General features: G+C 39.5%; 1 protein-coding gene across 1 annotated transcript; it reads left to right on the top strand.

Moving 5' to 3' along the window:
• Positions 1-26,713, top strand: inppl1b (inositol polyphosphate phosphatase-like 1b). The gene is made up of 27 exons (XM_037675759.1): positions 1-326; positions 1,744-1,807; positions 4,814-4,952; positions 6,152-6,266; positions 6,732-6,872; positions 7,283-7,370; positions 8,721-8,798; positions 9,097-9,234; positions 9,331-9,445; positions 9,636-9,736; positions 9,809-9,911; positions 10,006-10,202; positions 11,720-11,837; positions 12,333-12,429; positions 12,536-12,674; positions 12,820-12,919; positions 13,022-13,110; positions 14,171-14,252; positions 16,810-16,899; positions 16,992-17,105; positions 17,185-17,273; positions 17,354-17,441; positions 19,507-19,659; positions 20,037-20,118; positions 22,201-23,011; positions 23,095-23,210; positions 26,388-26,713. Exons 1-27 carry the CDS (start codon positions 190-192, stop codon positions 26,479-26,481), a joined length of 3,678 nt encoding a protein of 1,225 aa, XP_037531687.1. The 5' UTR covers positions 1-189; the 3' UTR covers positions 26,482-26,713.
• The last annotated feature ends 887 nt before the right edge of the window (positions 26,714-27,600 follow it).

Genomic DNA, 27,600 nt, shown 5'->3' with positions numbered 1-27,600 from the left:
GTCATGATGAAAAGGATCATGGGAAAGTTTTGAACACTTGAACAGACCAGTCAGCATGCTCTGATGCTGATGACTGACTTCCAGAACAATGCCCGTCTGTGCAAGTGTGACAGCAAACCTGGAAGCTCTGCAGAGTTCATAACCTCATGTGGATTTTTCTTATGAACACGTCTCTTATGAAAAACGACCATGGCTTCGGCAGCGTGGTATCACCGTGACATCAGTCGTGTGCGTGCAGAGGACTTGTTGGCACGGGCAGGGAGGGATGGCAGCTACCTGGTGAGAGACAGTGAGTCTGTGCCAGGAGCCTATGCATTGTGCCTGCTGTAAGTACACACACACTCACATTCTTGTAAACATACTTTCTGGGGACTTTGCATTGACTTGCATTCATTTTCTATAGCCTAACCCTGACCTTTACCCTAAATCTAATCTAGTACATGCCTAACTCTAACCTATCTGCAATTCACACCTTAGTCCTAAACTTAACCCGTGACCCCCCAACGAGACTATGGGGACTATAAAGAGCAGTTGATTCCCACAATGCATGATTTAAAAAAAAAAAAGTCCCTACAAGGCAATCTGAAAGAAAAATGCATGCACACACACACACACACACACACACACACACACAGATAAAAAAAATAAAAGTTTAGATTATAATAAAATTTTTTGGTAAATGGAATTAAAATGGTTTCAGTTGTGCACTAATTTAATAAATATTTTGTTGTAATTTTTCTGCTTCATCTCTTTGAAAATATTCATTCAATTCAGTTCAGTTTATTTATATAGCGCCAAGTTGCAACAGAAGTCATCTCAGGGCACTGAGTCAGCTGATTGCTGACATACCGATTACTGTTCAATATGCCACCTCAATGAGGAGTGAGGACAGAGAATTGTTACCACATGAAAAACATTTTTAATTGCAAGCCCATCATTCTTTGAAGGAATGCCTTGTGTCTTCCGTCTCTCCTCCCACAGTTTTACATTAAGATCATCTTACTGTTGAGAGATGACAGAGTTGTAACTATCTGGGGCAACTCTTGAAAATTGTACAACGAAAACTAATATTTTGCGTGATCTGTTAGCAGATAGAGCACATGTTGTGAATGACACCAGATTTTTACACATATAATCTACTAATAATCTGACACTATTAGTAAATTGATTGAGCAGCTCCGCTCAGCTTGTCCCATCCATCATCTTACATCATCACTATCATCATTTGCCATCAGGCTGCAGTGTAGATGTCAATCATTTCAACTGCTCCGTCCAGAAAAGACTCTTCCAGGCAGTCAAACCCAAACTTATGACTCCGTGTTTCCCCTCTTATCCCCTTTTTTCCTCCTCGGGGCCCCTTAAAGTGGGCTGTCCAGCAACCGCACTACGCCGACTGCTCTCCGGTCCCAGCCAGATGCATTCCTGAAAGCTGAGCCTGGCTGCTCACAGTGGAGTCTCTTTCCTTTCATTCTTTTCTCTGTATATCATCCTCTTTTTGTTTTCACTCCCTTTAATTGCCACCACAGATCTTTGTTTCCCATGCTGACAATAAGACGTTTTTTTTTCAAAAAGTCTTTCATTTTACATTAAAAAATAAGCCACAACAGCATTCATTTAAAGAACAACTACTACCTTGTTCTTGTAAAATATTATTTCTATTCATTCCAAATATAGTGATGAACAGTTTCACTTTGATGGTGGGTTTTGATAAATGTAATGTTACTATAACATTTATTTTTACAGATTCCAACGCCATGTTCACACTTATCGTATTCTTCCTGACGCAGACGGTCTTCTGGCAGTTCAGGTGAGCAATAATTGCCGCACTTGATGCTCTGATGGAGAAACAAAACAGCAGAATTATCATTTTTACAAAATATCTAGAAAATATTTAATAAAATTAATTTTAAAAGTGCCAAGTGCGAACCAAAAATCCAACATAACTACCGTATTTTTCGGACAATAAGGCGCACCGGATTATTGTAAGCCGCATTTAGCGAAACAAAACAGTCAGATAAATTAAACTTTATTCAACTCATTCACAATAACCACATAAAATCGGTTCGAGGTCAATAAGCACAACCAGAATTAATACATAAGATGCATCTGATTATAAAGCTCACTGTTGATTTTTGAGAAAATTAAAGGATTTTAAGTGCGCCTTACAGTCTGAAAAATGCTTAAACTTTAAGTAACATATAGTAAAATGTTATTTTATGCATGCAAAGTCCAGTTTTTCTTGACCTGGTTTAAAAATTGAAATGTTTTTACTGTCAGGTCTGAGCTATAGAGCTCCAAATAGGGCTTAGTTTTCTCCTATATTTTGCCAAAACCACATTGAAGATCATTTTCTCTCACATTATTATATTTTGCCAATTTTTCCTCGTGATAAATGATGACTGCTACCAAAAGTAATATGTCATGCTAACTTAGTTATTGGGCTTGGTACATGAAGTTGTGCGACAAGATACAGGACATGTTTAATAAACCAAATAGTAAAAATAATAATAATACAGTAGTTGTGCTTTAGTGTTTGTGTAGCCTTAATCAAAAAATACGTCTGAAACATCAGAAACGCTGCCAGTCAGAAGCTGTGTCATAAAGTACCAAGCATTTGTTTATTCCGTGTTGCATGGAGAACAGGAGCATGTTTGTGTCCCTGCACACCCCCACCCCAGACTCTGTTACGGCTGCAATCACTTTGTTGTTTGAATGACATCCCTGCCATGTGGCTGCATGTTTGCAGCAAGAGCTCAGCTGCACAGAGGAGAAATTGTTTTCATGTCTCAGAAATTCCTACTCGGCCCACGCACTAATTCACCAAAGGGTGCTTATTTATTATGCACATGCTTGGGGGGGGGGGGGGGGGGTGTTTGTTTTAGACACAATGAGTTGGATGAGGCAAAGTCTGAGGCAGAAATATGAAAATCTTTGCAGTTGCGGCCAAATGAACTGTTCATTAAACTATATTAACACTCCACACACAAACACTATGTTTGCACACAAATAAACAAAAGAGGGCAAGAAATTTAACTTCATTTGAAATTTGTCTGAATATTAAAGTTTAAAACCCGAAATAAGTTTAATACCAGGAGCTTTTTTTTTTCATTCAACTTTTATTTAGACAGGTAAATCCCATTGAGCCTCGAGGACTCATTTACAAGATAGACCTGATTTCAACAAAGAATGATGACAACAATGGACAACAGCGACAAGAATAAACAGTTGTAAAAAGTCATACAGATTTTTTTTTATTAATTTTTTTAACAAATAGGATGGCTAAAAAAAGAAAAGTAACAACAACAAAAAACAGCTAGATTTAAAGCCTTTGAAGCCTTTGATGTGGAAAATGTCTAAACTTTCCATGAGGATGTTAAACTTTGCAGCTTTTTCTGTTGTTTTTCCACTGCCATCAGTAAAAAGCTGCAGTCTGTGTTTTCTCTGCACACCCCACACCCCTGTTGGATTTGCTCCACTAACTCACAGAAGTCGCGTGCTTTCCTTTTCGCTTTTCCAAGAAAGCCGTAGAGATATTTCGGGGGTCACTTTTTTGTCTTTCGCTCTCTTGAAGCCTCTTTCTCCTTTTTATTCCCCTTTAGATTGCTTTTCAAGAGATATTTGTGGGTTTAAAAAATACTATTTGAAGACTTCCTGGCAAAACAGACAGGTCGCTCGAGCCAAAAGCTGGTTTCTCCCACCACAAAATGAAAACTAAAAATTCTAAAAAGAGGGCGCAGGAAAGGGCTTGCTCTGCGCTGTGGTCTAATGTGAACCATTTTAAATTGGTACATGTGAATGTGAGTGTGTGATCTTATTTTCTGACTGCAAGGCTTCAAGTTTGATTGAAGAGCACAGTTGTATGAATTTGTATGCAAACTGTGAGAGCAGGCTTGTTTGTCTATGTGGCGTGTTGAGACATTTTCCTTAAAGAGGTGCATTTTTTGTTTTAACCCATTGTGAATGTTGCATTATGGGTAAAAGAAAGCGCTTTCGTCACTGCTTCTCTGGGCCACAGCTTTCTGCATCCCTCTGGGACGTGTCATTTCACAGCACATCATCTGCATGCATCTTTTTCTGTCATGCAAAGAAATACCTCTGCTTTGCTTCACCAAGCATGATTTTGGAAGAGGAAGAGAGTGCGAGGTGGCATCCTGTGTGAAACATCAACATACATAAATAATAAATGAAAAGTTAAGGTAAAATTGGTCTTTGTCTTTAAATTAGAGTCAAATGATCACATATAATTTACAGTTATAAAAAAATTTAAATGCATTTCTCTTATTATTGTGGTGAATTTGACCTTTTGTTGCATTTATTTCCCAATGTTTGGTAGAAAGCTACTTTTCTGATTCTGATTAAAGGTCCATCATTCCTTGAAGGAACACATATCACCCTTTCATGCTGGAGTTTAAACAACGATCATCCTATGTAGTGAAACTACAAAGTTGTACCTACTTTGGTCAGATTTTTAAACCAAAAGTTATGCGCAATAGCGCGAGATGTCACGTTAGGAGTGCGTGGTGTGAATGACTCTCAGCTACTAACACATCCAACTTGAGTTCAATATCTGTAAAACTGGCTGAGCTAATGTTTAGCTGTGACGGTCGCACACAGACATGAGCAAGAACATCCCCAACCTTTGCTTTTGATATTAATCATTTTAAATAATTGATCCAAATGCAATAGTATTTCTTTATCCAAGAGGAACTGCCACAGAAGTTTAATGTTTCTGTCCTTCCGTTAGTTTGTAGACGTTCATGTGTGTGCAGAACTTGAACCAAGCATGCTACTGTCATGTCTGCCTGTTCCACAGACAACACAGGGGATCCAGGTGAACTGTTTCCGGACCATTGAGGATTTGGTGTTGGGGTACCAGCAGCCCCACAAAGGCCTGGTCATCCCTCTCCTCTACCCGGTCCCCCCGGACACAGACACAGGGAAGGAGAGCTCAGGTAAGTCACACTCTGTGCTCTCTTTTATTCATTGCTTTTCCCACAGATTTTCTGTTTGATCTTTGGTTCTGGACATTTTCATGGAAACATGTGTTTGCTAAAAATTTAGCACTGACCTATTTACTGTACATATGATTAATTCAGGGCAGCATGGTGGCACAACTGGTAGAGCTGCTGCCTCTCAGCGAGCAGGTCCCTGGTTCAAACCCCGGTCCAGGGGCCTTTCTGGGTGGAGTTTGCATGTTCTCTCCGTGCATGCGTGGGTTTTCTCCGGGTACTCCAGTTTCCTCCCACAGACCCAAAAACATGCATGTTAGGCTGATTGGTAACTCTAAATTGTCCCTAGGTGTGAGTGAGAGAGTGAATGGTTGTTTGTCTCGTTTGTCTCTATGTGGCCCTGTGATGGACTTGCAACCCGTCCAGGGTGTACCCCGCCCCTCGCACAGTGATTGCTGGACATGGGCACCGGCGACCCCCGTGACCCAAAATGGAACAAGCGGGTAAAGATAATGGATGGATGATTAATTCAGACTTTAAAATGCTTCGAAATTCAACCGACAGCCCAGCGCTGTGTCTAATTTTAACTTAATTAGATTTACACGCAACGTTGTTACCAGCAGCTGGCCCTTAAAGTACAACTTATTCATATTTCTTTAGCTGATACGTTGAACAATACTAGTTTGACACAGAAAATATAATTTTAACACTGACGAGGTGGTTCCCAAAAGTGTTTTAGCTGAAAACTTGTCATCCAGTCTGTGATCAGCTGAAGGATGAAGCACCTCTAAAGTCCTGTTTCAGGTCTTTGATGAACATTTTTCTTTTTTCTTAATGACTTGATTATTATGTACTGTTCTTTTTGGACCTTTTTCTTTTTCTTTTCTCCTCCACTTGACCACATTTCTCATTTATTTAAGCACACACCCCACAATAAGAGGTCATGGTCAACTGAGCAGGATGTGAGTGATAAAGCAGCCAAAGTCTAAAGATAAACTTTAAAAGATCTACAGAAAACCTATTAGTTAATAATTAATCAAGACCACTGCAGTGATTTTAAACCTCTGAGCAGGACTGTATTATATTTGCACAATTTCAAACATTACATAGAGAAAATTGTGAATTTTGTCTTTTTTAAATGACTTTTACGTATGTTCTTTGCTGCTTGTTTATAATGCTGATTATTTATTTATTTTGCACAGATGATGAGAAGCCAACTCCAGTCTCCATCAACAACGTGTCCTTCACAGGACCACCAGCAAAACCAGCCCCACATGCCATTTTCTTGGAGAAGTTGCAGGAACTGAACACATCCAAGTAATATTCTTTGACTCTTTTAAACAAGAATTGGCGATTACTTTATTAAAGCAGCCAAAAGTGACGACCCTGTTATGGTCTGCATATCTGCACGTTTCATTTTAACTAACAAAAGCAGTCTACCTGAGGTCTGAATCTTCTGAAGCATGAAACTTTATACTGATTCATATTGACACCCCTTTATGTGTTCAGCTGATCCAACTACTTCTGCACCTGCTGGCAGTCAGGCATGGCAGCCACTTGTGAAACACTGTCCCCACGACTGTTTCTGCCATATTAATAAAAACCATCTCTCACTGCAGTGATCTGGTATGCTGAGCTTAGTTTCCCACAAGTTTCAGAACTTAAAAAAAGTTCCCTGTGAGATGACAACTTCAACTGATTCAACGTCCAGAAAAACTCATACAGATGCACAGATTTTATGCATTATTTAGTCTGACGTTTGTCTGATTTGTTTGTTTGAAGGGCTGCAGGTGAGGTGATCGGCCTGCTCAACAACTACCTCTTCAGTGAGCTGCCCCTCGACATGGAAAACGTGCACAAAGGGGCGACAACTTTAAGGCATCTGAAGCGCACTCTGGCCTCTGCCTGCCAAGGCCTCAACAGGTCAGCAGATCTCCTGATTTGTTACAAACAGCTGTGACAGCGTTTACTGAATACAGTCACTGTTTGCTCGTATAGTGTAGTTTACTCGCATGGGTTATTCACAGTCAGTCATGGGAACTAAGGGCACTGTGGGTGCTACAGCACCCTCTTGTGGATTACAAGAAAAAAAAGCTTAAATTCTTTAAAAAATATTAAAAGCCTATCTACTGGTGTTATGTAAGTTTATAATCTTATAGCATTTTTTAAATTATGACTCAATGATGTTGAAATTAAGTTGCATTTTAGGGTTACATATGTTCTCACAGCAGCCCCATGTAAAACAAGTTCCCAAAGCTTGGTTTGTATTTTCAACCATGCTTTTGACAAAATGTCCCATACTGATTTGTAATAATTATTGGTTGGTTCTACAGTGAGATTGATCTCACGCTTGTGAGTCTGGAAACCTTGGCTAAAGTCTTCGACCATCCGTGCTGCCCTTTAGCACCCACTAAGACGCAGGTACCCGTTTTACAAACATGAAACAAAATTATAACTACTTGTTGTGTTTTGAACATGGTAACCCAGTCAGTACCTTTTAAGGGACAGTATAGACCTTTTGAAGTGTGGTTTGTGGAAAGTTGTAAACAATTAATATCTTACCTGCTGTAGATACTTTTTTGAACAACTCTTGGTTTGAAGATTGACATGCTAATGGCTGACCTGAGCAAGGCCAAGACCAAAATATTTTTCTACCATCCTTAAACAACTCTAGTCTCAAAACTTTCATAGCAGTTTATGTTTATACAAACTTTTAACACTTTACATTGCATTAAATTTTGCACTACATGTTTTTTTTTTTTTAATGGCAGAAATATTCTGCTATTCCTGCACAAAGTCCCCAAGGCTTCATCCAAAACATTACAGCTAGCTGCCGCTGCTATTTGTGACTTGCAAGCAACTAAAGGATTTTATGTAAGAAATTGTATCAAGGTTTGTGTAACAGCATTTGCATGAATCACAATAAGTTTTTGGAGGTTGGAGTTGTTTTTTCTAAACGAAGCAGCTCATGTTGGTCTTGGCCCTGGTTGGACTAGTCGTTATCTAATTATAGTAATCTGATCAGAATTATTCTTTATTAATTTCTTCAACCTTTGATTGCTCAAGAATACATATGATTTGTTCATAACCTTCCTACAGAATCCCACTCCAAAGATCTGAATTATTACTTGAAACAATAAAAGTTTTGCTTTGTATATCCATACCATACCACACCACACCATACCGTACCATATCATACCATACCACACCATACCATACCATACCATACCACACCACACTACACCATACCATATCATACCACACCACACCATACCGTACCATATCATACCATACCACACCATACCATACCACACCACACTACACCATACCATATCATACCACACCACACCATACCGTACCATATCATACCATACCACACCATACCACACCACACTACACCATACCATATCATACCACACCACACCACACCATACCATACCATGCCATACCATACCACACCATACCACACCATACCATACCACACTACACCACACCACATCATACCACACCACACCATACCACACCACATCATACCATACTACACCACACCATACCACACCACACCACACCACACCATACCACACCACACCACACCACACCATATCATACCATACCATACCACATCACACCACACCACACCACACCATACCACACCACACCATACCACTTTATTTATAAAGCACTTAAAACAGTAACAAGGCCAACCAAAGTGCTGAGTACACCCCCCACACACATCCATTGTGACCTTTTGTCTTGTGTTTTTGGTTCAAGTGTCCAGAGATGGAGATTGACAGCTTGCTATGTAAGATCTCAGCTTTGGTCAGCCTCCTTTCTTCATTAGAGAAAAAGGTGAGTTCACGTAGACGTTCTGGTAAATCACAGAATTGCAGAAATCTCATATTTAAGATCACTTTTCTTATTCGGACCATTTAGCATAACTACTTTGTCAATCAGTATTGTTACTTTTCTAGCAGTGTAATTTCCAAAAAACTATTAGAGTGCAGATACATGCCATAATTTATCATTAGTTGCTGTAAAAGACTTTTGACTGACATTAAGAAATTAGAACAAATAGGGAAAACACATTTTATTTGTAATGTGCCATTGTTCTATTGGAGTAACATAAGACTATTGTCTTCCTATGAAGGTATTAAAGGCGTTGCAAGAGGCTGTGACTAATCACAACCTGGCAGCGCAGCCTAGCCCAGCTCCTCCTGAACCAGTGCCTGCCACTGTAGCACCTGTGAAAATCCACACCAGACAGACGCCTGTGCACTCCTTTCAGGTAAATCAGGCTTTTGAATGTCCTCATCTTTTTTATTTCCTACAAGATGTGACAATGTGCTGCAAATCAGCTGATGCTCTGGGCCTCCATCTGCAGGTAAAGGTGATGAGGTACGGCAGACAAACCGTTTCTGTGGATGTGGACACGGGAGTGCTGCTGTTTGACAGGAAGCCTGGCTCGTTCGGTGTAGAAAGAGTTTCACACGACAGAAGTAAGAGAATATTTAAACCCTAGCATTCCTCATGCTTGCATTTACTTTAAATGATGTATTACTAACATTATGTCTGTGTACTGCGCTTTAAAATAGTTGGAGTTCACACGTCCAACGTTTGCCAAATTTTTCAACAATCGCAGCAAAGTTGAACACTTTGCTTCACTTTGCCACGTCTCTCATGCTTCAGTCCTCCAGGTTGTCAAGTTCCAAAACAGCCCGGCAAAGATCCGGATGGTGGTTGACAGCAACCACAACGCTCCACGGGAAATGACCTTTGAGAGTGCACGGGTAAGACAAAACAATAAGACTCATCTTTCAGTGGAATCTACTGACTGACCCTTGTTTTTTAATTACCTGTAGAAATGTAACTCCTTCTGCCATCTCCTCCTGCTGATGAAGACCACACACGCTCAGCTGGACCAGCCTGATCTGGTCTCTGTGTTTGTTGGCACCTGGAATATGGGTGAGCATGTATTTGTCAAGAGAAAAGTCACAAGTGCTGAGTTAGTGTTTAATTGTGTGATTGGCTGGCTTGTTGCCTTGTGTTTTGTTTGCAGGGGGTTCCCCTCCTCCTCGCAGCCTGCAGTCATGGGTGACCTGTTGTGGTCTGGGCCACACCCCAGACGACTCAACTGCGTTACTTCCTCATGATATCTACGCTATGGGAACTCAGGAAAACTCTCAAGGGGAAAAAGAGTGGACAGAGCACGTTAAAGCAACTCTACGCAGCTGCACTCAAGTTGACTTCAAGCTAGTAATTATTTTTTCATCATCTCTTTGTCAGCTTGGCTGGGGCTTTTTGAATTTGAAAGGTTTCACAGATGCCTGATTAAAAGTCAGTGAGATTAGTACGAGGGAAAAAAAATCAAGCGTTGTGCAGCTTTTAGGACAGTCTGATCAAATAGTTAGATTTAGATTAATTTTTTTGCAGTCTTTAAGAAATTTAAATCAAAATCAGATATGCAATCAATGAATTAACTGTTTTACTAACAAAAAGTCTGATTGCAGATTTGATATGTTTCATTTTATGATGAATACAGATTTAAAAGTCCAAAGTTACAATTTCACCTGCAGCAATTTGACACTTCAACTAAAAGGAAATAAAAAGAATTTCCAAGCCTTTATTGAAGTTTGTAAAAATAATCAACCAACTGTTTAAAAAACGTCACCACTTTACAGTTAAAATAATTTCAACTTTAGCTGTAAATTAGTGCATGTTTGAACATAAACCCCATCAATTTCATCATTAAAATATCAGGTTCAGTTTTTTGTAAAATGTTTAATGTCCTTTACATATTTATTAAGATGTATGAATTTTAAAACAAACTCATATATTCATTACAAAAATAATTTTGCACTAAGTAATTGTTAAAAAAAACAAAACAAAAAAAAAAACAATTATGTGTTTCTAAAAAATGAACACAGTTACCATTTTATTTTAAAATAGCTTACATTTGGTTTTTGAAGCATTTATAAGCATATAAAAATGTTTAAGAGCTTGGATTTTATTTTGTAAACTGTTGGCTGTGCTCCAATGGTAATCAACAAAATAAATAAATAAATAAATAAATCACGTCCACCAAAGTTTGAAAAGGAAGGAGCACATTTTATTATTATTATTATTATTATTATTATTATTATTATTAAACTTTTATTTATACAGGTACATAAAACATGTTTAAGAGTTTGGGTTTTATTTTGTAAACTGTTGGCTGTGCTCCAATGTTGATCATCAACATAAAAAAAACATTAAAAAATCACATCCACCCAGGTTTGAAAAGGAAGGAGCACATTTTATTATTATTTTTATTTAAACTTTATTTATACAGATAGTCTCATTGAGTCACGAGCGCTCATTTTCAAGAGAGACTTGTTTTAGACAGACAACACAAAGTGAATATATAATAAAATGAATATTTATGACAGATTTAAAAGGCTGTGCAGCCATGTAATACATGAAGTATACAGATATATTCACTGTACTTCACAAAGTAACACTTTTATCACTATTGTCAGGAATAACTGACACTTTCTCACAAGTTTAAATGGCATCCATGTAATTTTTATACTAAAAATACTTCCGGACCGAGTTCATATTTGCCTCATGGACAGAAAATACTTTACGTTACAAATATAACTTTACTCGGCATCATATCTGAAAGCGACAGCTTTGAAAAACTTCTCTTTTCAAAGCACAGATCATCACTGTGTGGAGCCTGATCTGTGTGGGACAAACAATACTTTGCTGTGATGTGACATGTTTTCCTGCAGGTGGCCGTGCAGTCCCTCTGGAACATGAGGCTGGCCGTGTTTGTGAAGCCTGAACATGAGAGTCGCATCAGTCATGTGAACGCAGCCAGTGTGAAGACTGGCTTTGGAAACACACTGGGTAGGCTTTGTTGTCTCACCGTCACAGCTGAACACACAACATGTAGAAATCAAACACGGCTATAGCATTCTTTGAAGGAACGCAAACGCCCGCCACTTTTCATGCCAAAGTTTTAAACAGAAATCTCACGTGCTTTATTAGTGCTCAAGTTATGTGTTGGGGATGACTCTCAGCTACTACCACACCAAATTTTGGCTTTGTTGCCAAAAAGCTAATCGATTTATAGCCACTTATGTGTTTATGAAGCCTGAATTGCTGAAGAGGCCATCTTGAGTTGGGTTGACTCCATAAGTTCATAAGTTGTAGTTGTACAACAAATGATTAATTTATGTAAGTTTTATTAAAATCCATTCAGTGGTTCATGAGATATTTCGCTAACAGACACCCACACAGTGACACATTAGTACATTGTCATTAAACAGCATGTTTAACATACACGGTTTTCATTGATATGGATTTTTTTTTTTTTTATATATTTATTTTTTGTCATTTTAGGGAATAAAGGAGCTGTTGGTGTTTCCTTCATTTTTAATGGGACATCGTTTGGGTTTGTTAACTGCCACCTGACGTCCGGAAGTGACAAAATACTAAGGTTCCTTTTGTGTTTATGTGTGAGAAACTTGTGTTTTTCTGTGCCTTTAAAAAAAAAAAATCTTATAAACTAACTAAGTCTCGCTTTTTAATCTAACACGGTCCAGGAGGAACCAGAACTTTGTGGACATCCTCAGATTTCTTGCTCTGGGTTACAAACCTCTTCACGGCTTTGATATCAGCCTGCGCTTCACCCACCTTTTCTGGTGCGGAGACCTCAACTACAGGCTTGACTTGGACGTCCAGGTCCGAGCCACTGTTCCTCTTTTTGTTTGGTCGTTCTAATTATCACCTGTGTGTTCATGTCTGTTACCAAAGTAGCTCATGAACCACAGGACGGATTTTTAATGAAACAGTCAGAAAGTACTCATTATTTGTCTTCTATGTCCAGGACATCCTAAAACACGTGTCCAAACGAGAGTTTGAGGAGCTCATGTGTGCAGACCAGTTAACTCGAGAAAGACACAAGAGGAAGGCCTTTTTCAATTTCAGTGAGCCTCAGCATCTAAACAAACAAATAAAAAGACATCTTACTTCAGCTCTGCGTTTGTTTATTTCACTTTTGCTTCACTGTTCTGTTTGTCATGGTTAAGAGGAAGAGAAAATTGCCTTTCCGCCCACTTATCGGTACGAAAGAGGCTCCAGAGACTGCTACCTGTGGCAGAAGTACAAGACGTCAGGGGTGAGTCCTGGTTTGTTACACAAAAACACAACACAAAAAGGACAAAGTATCAAACAATTCAGGAACAGTTTAGGATTATCCACGGATTGATGCCCACCCAATGTCTCAAAGCTTTGAAAGCTTAATCAGATAAACAGTGGAAGCCAACATGTGAATTCAAAAAACGTTCAATACAAAAGCACGTGGTGAACTTGATCTTCCGACGCACAGTTTTTTTTGTTTTTGTTGAGACGTTTCGTCCTTCATCCAAAGGGCTTCTTCAATCTGACGAGCGAGCCACCAAACAAACTGGTTCTCAAAAACAACACAAAAAGTGTTTTGTTTTTTTCCACTATGGAGTGTGCTGTTTGTGGGAATCAGATTGTTCTGTGGCTCCTCAGATTGAATAAGTCCTTTGGATGAAAGATGAAATGTCTCAGCATTAAAAACAAAAAACTCTTCCGATGACCTGACTGAACATTGTTGGATTTTTACCTGGATTATTGAGCATGAACTTTGGTGTTTTGAACCACTTTGGCATGACTGTCTCAGAAGAGTTGACGGGGGAGAGGGCGGGCCCCAGAGGCCATCTTAGCACCAGCAAACAGTTTTTTTTTTCCACTATGGCATATGATGTTTGTGGGAATCAGTTTGTTTGTGGCTCCTCAGATTGAAGAAGTCTTTTGGATGAAGGATAAATGTCTCAGCATAAAAAAAGAAACTGTCCAGATGAACTGACTGAACATTGTTGGATTCTATACCTGGATTATTGAGCGTGTACTTTGGTGTTGATCTTCTGACCTACCTTTAGGACACTTCTGCTCTATTTCAAATGCACACTCACTAAGATAATTTCTTTGTGACTTAATCCTATTTCTGGAACCTGTGGATAAATGACTGCTCTGATGACTAAAATAGCAGCTTAAGATTGACTCTTATGTCTAAAACAGGAATGTCTGACGCAACAGGAATGCATTCAGCCCACCGTGTGTGCACTATTTTACAAGTGTTTATTTTAAATGTAGATGTAGAAATGCACAGCTTGTCACTGTTTATGCAACGCTGAATACTTTCTCTGTAGGTGCGAGTTAACGTGCCATCGTGGTGCGATCGGGTTTTGTGGAAGTCCTACCCGGAGACGCACCTCATCTGCACCGCATATGGTGAGAGCTCGAGTTCCTCAGAACAGTAAAAATTTGGAAGGCCTGAAAAAGAAACGAGCAATAAAACTTGCAAGGTAGTTAAATGTAAAGACGCTTAAAGGAGCGTGTGTCAATTACATGTTTGTGGTATTTAATGTGTTTTATACTCAGAACAACACAAGAATAGATGACTCAAACCCATATACAGGTCTGTGGTTTGCAAATTCAGCCATTTCCTCTCATTCAGCTTGAACATTTGTTTCTGACTAACATGAGAAAACTAGTAAAGTATTCTGAGGAGCTGCCTGAAAAAAAATTTCCCCCTAAATCGTATTTTGTCTGTTACAAAAAACACTGACCAGTCATGAGCCTCACCTTATGCCCGACACTAAATATACAAGACATTAAAGTTGATTTGTGATGAAAATAATTTCAATTCAATTCAGTTTATTTATATAGCGCCAAGTCACAACAGAAGTCATCTCAGGGCACTGAACAGAAACATTCATATATAAAAATAACAATTTACCATTATTTATCAGAGGAGCAGACTGCTTTGAGTTTAACTCCATCACAGAACTCTCATCTTGAGCAAGCATGAGGGTGACAGTGGGAAAGAAAAACTCCCTCATGAAGAAGAAACCTTTAGCAGAACCAGACTCAGGACAAGCGGCCATCTGCTTCAACAGGCTGGGTTTGATAGGAACAGGAAGGAGGAACAGATACACAATGGCAGGTCAAGAATCATATGTTACAATAGAAATAGTATCAAATGAAAACTATTCAATTTTAACAAATCATTTAAGGAAATGAGGTTAATTTGTCCTCCAGTAATCTAAGCGTAAGGCAGCATAACAATCCAACTCTAACTATAGGATTCATCAAAAAAGAAAGTCTTAAGCCCAGTCTTAAAACTGGACAACGTGTCAGCCTTACGGACAGAAACTGGAAGTTGGTTCCACAGGAGAGGAGCCTGATAACTGAAAGATCTTTCTCTCATTCTGCTTTTGGAAATGCTAGGGATCGCGAGTAAACCTGCAGTCTGAGAGCGAAGCGCTCTGTTAGGAAAATATGGAACAACAAGATCTCAAATATAAGATGGAGCTAGGTTGTTGAGAGCTTTGTAGGTTAGAAGTAAGATTTTGAATTCAATTTTGAATTTGACAGGGAGCCACAAGAGAGAAGCTAAAACTGGAGAGATGTATCTCCTACTAACTCCAGTTAAGACTCTGGCAGCAGCATTTTGGATCAACGGAAGACCTTTTAAAGAAGTCCAACAATTTTCAATCAGGTCATCTGGACAGCTTCTTTTTTGTGCTGAAACGTTTCACCTTCCATCCAGAAGGCTTCATCAGTCAAGGAAACACACAGCACATTGTTGTGTGTTTCCTTGACTGATGAAGCCTTCTGGATGGAAGGTGAAACGTTTCAGCACAAAAAAAGAAACTGTCTAGATGACCTGACTGAAAATTGTTGGATTGTATTCCTGGATTATTGAGCATGAAGTTTGTTGGCTTTTAAAGAAGTATTTGTATCATGATCTGCCGTCAGGAGTGTTGAACCCAAATGCAGGAAGATGACAAGGAGGCTTGAGGTAAACATATTAAAATGTTTATTCTCCAAAAACAATATCAAAAGGCTGACAGGGCAGCCACTTACTGGTACAGAGAACAGATCAGGGCGGACAGGACGAGTGGCAGACCAAGACACCATTGAAGGACAATCCAGAGACAAAGACAAGACAAAAGAGAGCTGAATATATACACACACTGATTAGGACAACAACAGACACCTGTGGTCATTAACATGAGACACAGGTGAGACAGGGGCAGAACACAAGGAGGGAAAACACAGAGAGCTGAATCAGGAAACAAGAGGAAACGGATAGACTGGACAAAAACCCAGAAACCCTACAATTTGGACACCCAGATAACAAACCATTGCAATAGTCCAGTCTAGATGTGACAAATGCATGAACCAGTTTTTCTGCATAATTTTTAGATACGATGTTTATAATTTTAGTGATATTACACAGGTGGAAGAAGGCGGTTGTAGTAATGTTTTAATGTGGGGGATAAAAGACATGTCCTGATCAAAAATAACACCAAGATTTTGAACATTAGAGCTGGAGGGCAGATTAATGCCATCCAAGGAAGGCGAAAGACTGAAACATTTATTCCTAAGATGTTCAAGTCCAAATACTAAAACCCCAGTCTTATCTATATTCAAAAGCAGAAAATTTTGGGTCATCCAGGTTTTTGAGTCTTTAAGACATGCTTGTAGTCTAAGTAGCTGATTGGATTCATTGGGTTTCATGGACAAATATAACTGTGTATCATCAGTATAACAATGAAAATGTATCCCATGCTGTTTGATAACATTACCTAATGGAAGCATATACAAGGTAAAGAGAATTGTTCCAAGCACTGAACCTTAAGGAACTCCCTGACTAACTTTGGTGTATGATGAAGATTCATTATTTACATTTACAAAATGGAATCTATCAGATAGATATGATTTAAACCAATTTAGTTTAATAATCACGCTAAAGTACTTTGATGGTTTGTTTTTGGACCAGGTTGCACAGATGACATTTTCACAAGCGACCACTCGCCTGTTTTTGCCACTTTCCAAGTGGGAGTGTCGTCCCAGTGCGGCTCCAAAAAAGGTACGTTCATTAATGTGGATACATAGCAGGACTATCGTCTGAATTTTTGTTTGTTTGTTAAATGAACAAGACTGTCTTTATAATTCAAACAGATTTAAATTTCAGTGTGGAGAAGGCCTGGATTGAGCTCGAAGGTACTGACGCCATTGTGAAAACGGCAAGCAAGGCGAAGTTCTTCATAGAGTTTCATTCCTCTTGCCTTGAAGGTACGGCGACACATCAACGAGAGATCATGTGGAATAATGAAACTCTGTCAAGAAAATTAATTGTTGGCTTTGTCTGCAGAGACGCAGCGCTCCAGTGAGAATAATTCACAGAGCTGTGACGTTCCTGGGTTTCTCAAACTGGGCTGGTCCTCCAAACAGCTCCCCAAGGTGAGCGAATGAACGAATGGTTGAAAACATCATGTTACGGATTTGTTTTTGTTGACTTTTGTTTTGTTGTTCTGCAAAAGCTTTTTCCAGTTTCATCTGACATGGAGTATCTTCAGGACCAGCACCTGCTGTTATCTGTAAAGTCATGTGATGGATTCGAGTCATATGGTCAGTTGTTATTTTTCACATTTTCAACTAAACTATTCAAAAATATAGCTAAATTTTAGTGAGAACGGTAATCACTACCATTGAAATATGCACATCCCCTTTCCAAAACCAATTAATCAATTAAAACTTTATTCATGAAACCTCTGTTGGAGTTCAACACAAAGTGGTTTACAACAGCAAACAATAATAAAAAAAGACAACCAATAAATGAAATACGACAAACAAATGTGCTTATTAAACAATAGTAGCTGTAAGATGAAGGGACTGAAAAAAACAGGAAATACAAGTTTAATAATGAGAAAACCCCACATGGTCATAAATGATAAAACAAAAATGAGAGGGAAAGTTACATAAAATACAACTGAAGTTACTTTTGTTTCCTCAAAACAAACACAAAGTATTTAGAATTGAGTATAAGTAATTTAAATTAAAATCAATTACAATAATTAAGAGTTAAACTAGAGGCATAATAAAACAAACAAAAAAAAAAAATACAAGACTTGCTCAAATTTGTTACTGAATAATTTCACTAAAAGCCAGCTTGAAGTGTCTTCTTGTTCTCAGAAAGGCTGCTCCACGGCGAGAACCTTAATAAGAAATTAATTCTTTACATATTTAGTTCTAAATGTAGATACAATAAAAACCTTGAGGGATCTGGAGAATAAATAAAGGTAATACCTTAATGAGCTGTGACTAGTGGCGACTAGTTGGGGAACAGCATTCAGCAAAGTCTCCAGAATGTCTTGTGATGTTTTATCGTGGTTTTCATTTTTTTCACAGGAGTCAGAAAGGCTCTCAGCTTTTTCACTTGAATATTTAATATGTTACAAAAAAAAAACAAAAAAAACCCTAAGAATGTGCCATAAGTTTTTGTTCAAGTCAGTCATAGATCATCACAAAATTATTGGATCTCTTCATGACTTTTTAGAGGGCATCTCCAAACCAAATTGGGAGCTCTCCTTTGCCAAAAACATATCCAGGTCTAAAAAACACACTAAAAATAAATGTTAAGCATTAAAAACCAAGTCTAAATCTGCCTATATTTCAAGCACACATTCCAGCAGATTAAATCATAAATGTGAGCATGGTGGTCACAGCTACAAAGCTGAGGTGGGTAAGATGTGGGCAGAGGTTGGAAAGGAAATAATGTTCAAGGTCTGGAGCATTGTTTTTCCTTTCAGCTGCTCCTTTCTGCAGGGGTCGCCACAGTGAGAGAGCAAGCAGACACAAAAGATTTGGAAAATGTTTTACGTTGGGTAACCTGAGCTCGAACCCGCAGCATCAAAATTACAAGATCTCGGCACTGACGAACGAGCTACCACGGCCCCCTGCAAGATCTTGAATACAGTTTTGAAAGCCGTAATTAAAATAAACTGGCCATTCAAATTGTGGCAGCATGGCTTGCTGGTCGCTCAGAATCCAGTGAGACTGCAACAGAAAGTTTGAACATTTTCTTGTATTACTGAATCCAGTTTGAGTCGTTTTGAGTCTCCAACTGTTGCAGCTCAGTGAGATACAACCTGACGGTATTTTTCATTGAATTAAACCTTTATTTAGACATATTAATCACAATGAGACTTGGGGAGTCATTTACAAGTGAGACCTGTTTAGACAGACAAAAAAGTAATGAAAGTGACAACATGTATAGGAGTTGGAGGCAAAAAAATATCCTAACAGGCTCTCATTCCTTGGCCGAGGAAAGATAGCCTGAAATTGAAAAAAACACCCCGCACGCAAGCACATAGTGACACAGACATTCCGCAGGGAAGGGGAGACGACAAGGGTGGTGAGCGTGTCCAAGGACACTCCAGAGTAACTGTAGGAGGTAACAGCGAGTCTGATAACTGGGCGCAACTAAGACCATTAAAGACCTTAAAAGCCATTTAAAGAACCCTAAAATCAACTCTAAAACACTCATGCACCCAGTACAGAGGCCTTAAAGCAAATGTGGTGGTTAGTTGGGGTTAAACCTAATTAAACATGCTTGAAATTGACTTTCACATTCACGTCATTAATAATAATAATAATAATAATAATAATAATAATAATAATAATAATTTTCTAGGTGAATGTTGTGTGGCGCTGGGCTCCCTGATCGGCGCGTCACAGAAATTTGAGACATTTTTGAGTCACCGGGGTGAGGAGATGGGCTCCATACGAGGACGGGTCAGAGTCCATGTGCCCAAAGACAGACGGACGACTCGGAAGAAAATCTATGGTGGGTCATCCAAAAATATTCTGCCCTTTATCACTGCCTTGCTTGCACTCTCACTTCCCACTAAATCTCCCCTATCACTGCATTCTCCAACTCTGCTGCGACTCTCACACTGCTTCCTCTATATGGTTCCTCAATGACCCCGTGGCTCGGCTTTACACACTTGCTGGTATCTATCGACTGCTTCCTCTTTTTGGCTCCTGATTGGCTGACCCTGGCCAGATGCATCCTGAGACACTGAAACAGGACATTTGGGTAATATGCCACCAGGTCAGGCAGAACACACACAGAGACCTTTTGCACATGCAACCCACAGACTGTGAAGAAATTTGTCTCATTACAAAACTAGTCTTTCATTTCTTGTAACTTGACTTTTTCAGATATGTTCTGTTTTGAAAAAGATGATAAAAGTCCTGGGAGGGGACACGCGTCTCCTGCACTAACACGACTCCCAGTCACTAGGTAAGGACCACTAATTATTATACATATTTGTGCAATGCAGCAAAAATGCTTAGATTCTCAAGGGAAAGTTCTCAAAAGATGAATAAAAATTTAATTTTCTTCCCATAAATATGACACTCTTGTTTCTTGCAGCTGTGTTTTAATTTAGAGGTGCCTGGAGCTGAGGCAGACTTTCTCGGTCATTTGCTTCAGTGGACCTTCTTATCCTAAGTCAGGATAAAGAGTCGAGAAATCTAATCAGGATAATGCAACTGGGATTTAAAGCCTTTTCATCCCTTGGAGCTGATTCCTATTTCCAACAGTCTGTGCAAGAAGTGGGGTACACCCTGAGCAGGTTGCAAATCCATCACAGGCCACATAGAGAAAAATAGCTATTCACACGCTCACTCAAACCTAGGAACAATTTAGAGATCAACTAACCTAACATGCATGTGGTCTGTGGAAGGAAACTGGATCACCCAAAGAAAACCCATGTGTGCACAGGGAGAATATGCAAACTCCATCCAGAAAGGTCCAGCTGATCCTGTACCTCCCTAAGACAATGAAACAATTTTCGTTGTAGTTTTGTATAAGTTTGCATCTGAAAGAGAAATAATTATGTCCACAACCCTGTGAAAGTAAGAGCAGTAAATTTTAGCAGTGTGTTAGAGAAGAATCATGCAAACCAGTGCAGGAAGTGGGCTGGAACGAGCATCTTCCTTAAAACCTTCTGATACTCAACATCAATGTCACCAACTGTCAGCCACATTCATATATTCATATATTCAGTCATATAAAATATATTACTCACAGGACATCGGGTAAAAACAGGAAGCTGTGAAACGTTCAACACTGCTTTTGGGATCAGGTGAGGTTTGACTCTTGATAAATGATGGTTGGTTAAAAATTAAGCACAAGGAGCCAATCAGAGGCACGGATGGTGATGCATCAATATAACTGTCCCCAAAATAATTTGCGCCTCATCTCAGAAGCATCCACAAAGCAGGAAAATAAAAATAACCAACAAAATGTGTTTCAGGTTAGAAAGACTCCTCATCATGGCTGATTATTCCAGTGATTCTTCATTATTAAGTTAAAGGGGGACACAGATTCTGGCAGGTGGTGTGGACTTCTCTTCCAGAATAACGTACTTTCTTTCTCCCACTTAGAACATCCATCCATCCATTATCTTTACCCGCTTATTCCATTTTGGGTCACGGGGGTCGCTGGTGCCCATGTCCAGCAATCACTGTGCGAGGGGCGGGGTAAACCCTGGACAGGTTGCAGGTCCATCACAGGGCCACATAGAGACAAACGAGGCAAACAACCATTCACTCTCTCACTCACACCTAGGGACAATTTAGAGTTACCAATCAGCCTAACATGCATGTTTTTGGTCTCTGGGAGTAAACCGGAGTACCCGGAGAAAACCCACGCATGCACGGAGAGAACCTGCAAACTCCACCCAGAAGGCCCCTGGACTGGTGTTTGAACCAGGGACCTGCTCGCTGAGAGGCAGCAGCTCTACCAGTTGCGCCACCGTGCTGCCCCCACTTAGAACAATAATATCAAAAAATGTAATGCATCCAATCTAAACTGTGTCTTGGACCTCAATGCAAACGCAACATACCCGTAAGTGAAATCTTCAAGTGTTTAAGTTCTACTTTGGTTAGAAAACACCCAATGGGGACTTACAGTGCTTGATTTTTGGTAGAGAAAAGGCCTCCTTTGGGGTCCTGACAACTGTTGAATAGGCTCAGTGTTGACTGACTAAACTGCAAAAAGTCTTCAACACAACAGCTGACGAGGTTACATCATCTTGTGAGTCTAGATCTTTCACTAACAGTGGAAACAGAAAAAGCTGAACGAGGGAGGAAGCGGCTCCTAGTGTGGACATTTTTTTTAATTTTTTTTTTATCAGAGCTTTATGTAGACCCTGTACCTGCGGTGTGCCCCTTGAGGTTTCTCTTCAGCTTTAGTCCAGTTATGATACTCAAATGGGTTTTAGTTTTCTGAAATTTAAGGTTAAGGAAGACATTTCATACTGATAATTGGAATTAACTTTCATTAACGTTTGCATGCTGTTCATGCTACTCTTCACAGGCCATCTGGAGTACCTGTAAAAGTGACTCCGAGCAGCTACACCAACCCTGCCTACTTCATCTTCGAAGGCGTATCAGTCCCACCCAAACTGGAGGAGCCTCTGCCCCAGCGAAGGGACCTTCAGCTCATCTGGTCTGGTAAAGTGGCCTTGCAGCTCCCAAAAGTTTCAGCCCATTCGAGGTTTGACAGGAGAAGTTGTCACAGGTCAGACTTTACCGAAATTGAAATTCCGGCCATCCTGTCCCAGTGCTCTCCAGCCACTGATTTTCACCCCCCCCAAAGGGACTCCTCTTATCAGCTTTTTCCAGTTCAGAACCCTTCTCCAGTGCCCCCACTTTCAAGTAACACCAGACCACAGTACCAAGTGCAGACGTCACAACTCAGAAACCAACACCAAGGGAAAATGAATGTTCAGGACTCCATGCAGCCTGAAAGCAGCATAAGGAACCTGTACATGAATCACTCTGCAATCATGAAGGAAAAATCCAGACAAGATAAACACCAGCTTTTCCCAGCAAGGACAAACGCAATCCAAACAGCAAAGATGCCATCAGCTCTGCCTTATACCCCCACTCACCTGGCACACTGTCACACCTCTGCTTCCTGGATCAATAATCAGTCAGTGATTAATAAACACTTTCCGGAGCCAACGGGAGACAACTCTCTCACCGCTTTGCAAATTGCCAAGTCCCTCAGCGAGGTGGACTTTTTCCCATCAGAGAAAAAATGCCAGCAAACAGTCAGGCAGAGGGCAGGCTGCAGAAACGGTCCTTCCAAACATGGAGACAGAGGCTACGTGTGGGAGAAAGAGGTATGACCCGCTCACAAAGATGGCTCTTAAATGATACTACAGACAGTTCTTTGTTTCTTAGTGTCTGTTTTATCTCAAAGCAGGTGTCAGTCCTCAAAGGTGCACCAGAAACTGTGCAGGAGCTTCTTAGTACTCTAGGTCTTCAAAAATACACCTTGGGTCTTAGCCTCAGTGGCTGGGATGATCTGGATTATTTCAGGTAAATTAATTTGAAATCATACATAGAATATTTAATTATAAGAATAAAGTTATCATTGCTTTGTCACAGACAGGAATTTTTTTAAACAAGCCCCATTCTTGTGGATCTAGACCAGAGGTTCTCAAACTTTTTGGGTTCAGGGACCCCCTGATAACCCTCATGTTTGTTTCCTCATGAGGAAGTCTTTTGGATGAAAGATGAAACGTTTCTACAATTTTTTTTTTAATGTCCAAAGGACCAGATTTAACTTTTTTAGAACCCTCATATTTGTTAAATAATTTTCTTCTATTTGTCTCTTTAATGCAATTGAAATATTTGTGCAACATAAATACTTAAGACCTGTTCTTTAATAGTGTTAATAGCAGGGAGACAGGCGGAGCTCCTTCTAGCTCGCTCTGAATTTTCTCGTTGGCCCCCAAGCACAAAAAGAGCATTCGCTTCAGCATTAGACCACGGTGTTGTCATTATTGTTTGTAAAATCTTAAAAATAGGTCCAGTTGCTCCTCGAGTTCGAGTTATTGCAAATGGCGGATCGGGTTGTTGTGAAAGTTTCTCAAACAACCAGTGACACCACCCCCTGACCAATCAGTGACTGACAGTGTTCTGAAGTCACGTTTTAGGGTCAGTTCAGCACGGTTGGAACCCCAGAGAAAAAAGGACTGAAAAAGGGACCAGTTTTATAAATCGTTGCTAGTGGAAAAGCCTTGGAACCGTGCCGAGTCGAGTCGAACCGTGCTGTACCGTTACTAATGGAAAAGGGCCGTATGTTAGTCTAACCCACAGATGAGCCACTCTGGTCACATGGATGAAATTCCTGATAGGTGTGAAAATGACTGGGTATCAGGTCGATGCATTATAGGTTTTTGAATTCTGAGACCTCCTGTTTAAAGATGGTTTCTCTCGTTTTACACAAACGGCTTCCTTCACTCCGCTCTCATGAACTAAACTTTATCCAAGTATACGTTAAGATTTTTCTGTTAATCATAGTTTCAAAAAAGACAGAGGTAAGACCATTTGTGTTTAATTAATTTTAGTTTGATAGTATTTTATCAAATACTGTTATTCTTTATTATGTCTCACTGCATTTCACCTTAGGTTGTGTTTTACACATCAGCAGCACCAGACTTCGTACAAAAATGTTTGCAGCAGTGAATGTGAAGTCTGTTCAAAGAGTTTTGTTAGAAAATTGTCACAACGCAGTCAAGCTAAAAGCCACAAAGAACAGAATCTGTGCAAGATCCTACCTCTACAATTTCAAGTCTTCAACCCAAATCTAAAAAAAAAAGCCTGGCTGAATACAAATGTAGGTAGTTTTACATCTTGTAACTTATGTATCAGGCAGTAGTTGTTACTTGGTTGTCGGCCGAGCAAAGTTTGAACAACACCAATCTATGGAGGACGGAATGTGACTAAAAGAAATAAATAACCTAACTCACCTGAAGAAATAATTAAAAGGTATTAAAGTGACTCGTGCAAAAATTGCAAAAGATGCAAAAACACAAAACTATTCCAGCATAAGAATTTCTTCCTGATTCTCCAAAATGAAATCATTCTGTTGTTTACTGCTCATAAATATTTCCCACAACTCCCCGTTAAAACCAACAATCACTTTCAGTTTTCATTTGTGTTTCTTTGTAAAAACCACAAAGTCTGTGATGAAGCCAACTCATCACAGACTTTGTGTAAGCTGCTCTTCCTGTATTACCCAAGTGTTATGTTCCTGAAAACTCAAAATATACACAATTTCAGGGTCAAACAAAATGGTCTAGATCAATGGTTCTCAAACTGGGGTCCCCGGACCTCCGGAAGTCAGCAAGGTGGTGCTTGGGGGTCCACAAAAAAAAAAAAAAATTATATATATATATATATATATATATATATATATATATATATATATATATATATATATATATAATTTTTTTTTTTCATGTCGATCATGTCGATGTTTAACAACCCGTTAAAATCCTCCAAAATGTAGGAAATAGCATCTACTTTATTCAAAATTTTTCTGGGAGAGGAACCCAGGAACCCGCCCACTAGAATTGTTAATGGATACATAACTCATACTATGCCAAGCCAAGTCAAACTGTGCTATACCGGTACAAATGGTACTAATAGAACTAATGGAACTAATGGAACTAATGGAACTAATGGAAAAGAGGCAAAAGCCCCTAATGAGCCCCTATTGTGAGGAGTGATAGGGCAATCTGCATATGTATCTAGCATACCTCAGCTTTATAACTCGAACCCCACACTTCTGTTCTTTGAATTGAGAAAGCTCCTCGGATGAGAAGCAAAACTTCTTCTGTTACAAAATCAAGTCCAGTTGTTTTTGTCTTGAACTTTTTTGAATTTAGTTCACATGGGTTACAAACTTTTGCTGTGAAAATGTGACAGAGAGCAAAACATTTTGTGGCCAAATAAAATAGGGGAGTCCAATAATGGTCAGTCGGGTCATCTGGACAGTTTCTTTTTTGTGAAAAGACGTTTCGCTCTCTAGCTGGAGGGCTTCATCAGTCTGAGGAGTCCCAACTGTTTTCCCCACTAAGCAGTACACTGCTTTAGTGGACCAACCAGTTTGCTGGTGATAAGATGGTTTCTGGGGGCTGTCCTGTCCCCCGTCGACTCCTCCCAGGCAGGCAGCCACAGCCAAAGTGATTCAATACATCAAGGTTTATGCTTAATAATCCAGGTACAAAGTCCAATAATGGTCAGTCACACAGGACGGCTCCCAGAAACCATTTTATCACCAGCAAATTGGTTGGTCCACCAAAGGAGTGCACTGCTTAGTGGGGAAAATAGTTTACTTGGGACTCCTCAGACTGATGAAGCCCTCTGGATAGAGGGCGAAACATCTTTCCACAAAAAGAAACAAAAAAAGAAACAAATAAAAAGATGACCTGACTGTTATTATTATTGGATTTTGTACCTGGATGATTGAGCATGAACTTTGAAAAAATAGAGGAATATTTATCATAAGGAAGTCGGTCTGTACAAATAGCCTTGTTTAACAACTGATTTCAAATATATGAATCACTTCTTTTAGGTGAAACACAAATGAAAAGTATAATTTTCTCCTGGAAGTCATGTAAACTCCGATAACATCTTTATTTAAAAGCATTTTTCTTTCTGTACACATCAAATCTGAACTGGTTCACTCCTCTTTGCCTCCAACAGTGGCATCACTGAGGAGGATCTGTGTGCTGCGGGGGTAACTAACCCATCACACCGACGCAGGATCCTGGAGAACCTGCCCAGGAACTGGACCTGACAGGACCACGATGGTGCAAAGTTTGGTCACAACTAGAACTGGAAAAGACTTTCAACAGCTGAAAGAATGACATTCTGAGGCTCCGACACATCGGCCAAAAGACTGCAGTGTTTTCCATGTGCTGGATTTATACTGTAACTGTTCATCTGTTCCAACACAGAGAAGAAGAACATAATATATGAAGGACTCTTTGCACATTATATTTTCTTTATCTACCAACTTTAAAACTTATAACTGGAGGGAAACAAACCGTTCGTGTGTGTCTTCATTTTGTGACAAATAACAAATGCTATTTTGATATTTTTGGCTTCTTGTATGTTTTAATGATTCATGCATTGCTATAAAATTACAGTTTCTATTGTCAGTGTTCATCAATGTTTAAATTTCACTTTGTGCTTAGCGTCAAGTCACAACAGAAGTCATCTCAGGGCACTGAACAGAAACATTTATATATAAAAATAATAAGTTAACATTATTTATCTGAGGAGCAGACAACTTTGAATTTAGCTCCATCACATAATCTCATCTTGTGCAAGCATGAAGGCGACAGTGGAAAGGAAAAACCCTCATGAGGAAGAAACCTTTAGCAGAACCAGGCTCAGGACAAGCGGCCATCTGCTTTGACGGGCTGGGTTTGAGAGGAACAGATACACAATGGCAGGTCAAGAATCACATGTTAAGATAAAAATAGTATCAAATGAAAACTATTCAAATTTAGCAAATCATTTAAGAAAATGAGGTCAGTGTGTAATTTAGTAGTCTAAGCCTATGGCAGCATAACAAGCCAACCCTAACTATAGGATTTATCAAAAAGGAAAGTTTTAAGCCCAGTCTTAAAACTGGACAATTTGTCAGCCACATGGACAATAACTGGAAGTTGGTTCCACAAGCAAGGAGCCTGATAACTGAAAGATCTTCCTCCCATTCTGCTTTTGGAAACTCTAGGGACCACGAGTAAGCCTTCAGTCTGAGAGTGAAGTGCTCTGTTGGGAAAATATGGAACAATAAGATCTCGAATATAAGATGGGGCTAGGTTGTTGAGGGCTTTGTAGGTTAGAAGTAAGATTTTGAATTAAATTCTGTACTTGACAGGGAGCCAGTGGAGAGAAGCTAAAAGTA

The sequence above is a fragment of the Nematolebias whitei genome, chromosome 4 (assembly GCF_014905685.2).
Source record: "Nematolebias whitei isolate Nwh7 chromosome 4, NemWhi1, whole genome shotgun sequence".
Lineage (NCBI taxonomy): Eukaryota > Metazoa > Chordata > Actinopteri > Cyprinodontiformes > Rivulidae > Nematolebias > Nematolebias whitei.
This window is presented reverse-complemented; position numbering and strand designations above follow the sequence as displayed.

Coding starts and splice junctions, on each gene's coding strand:
- inppl1b (XM_037675759.1), top strand. CDS start 190: ATGGCTTCGGCAGCGTGGTATCACCGTGACATCAGTCGTGTGCGTGCA. Junction 12,430..12,535: donor GGAAGTGACAAAATACTAAG/GTTCCTTTTGTG, acceptor AACACGGTCCAG/GAGGAACCAGAACTTTGTGG. Junction 16,900..16,991: donor CCAGTGCGGCTCCAAAAAAG/GTACGTTCATTA, acceptor TAATTCAAACAG/ATTTAAATTTCAGTGTGGAG.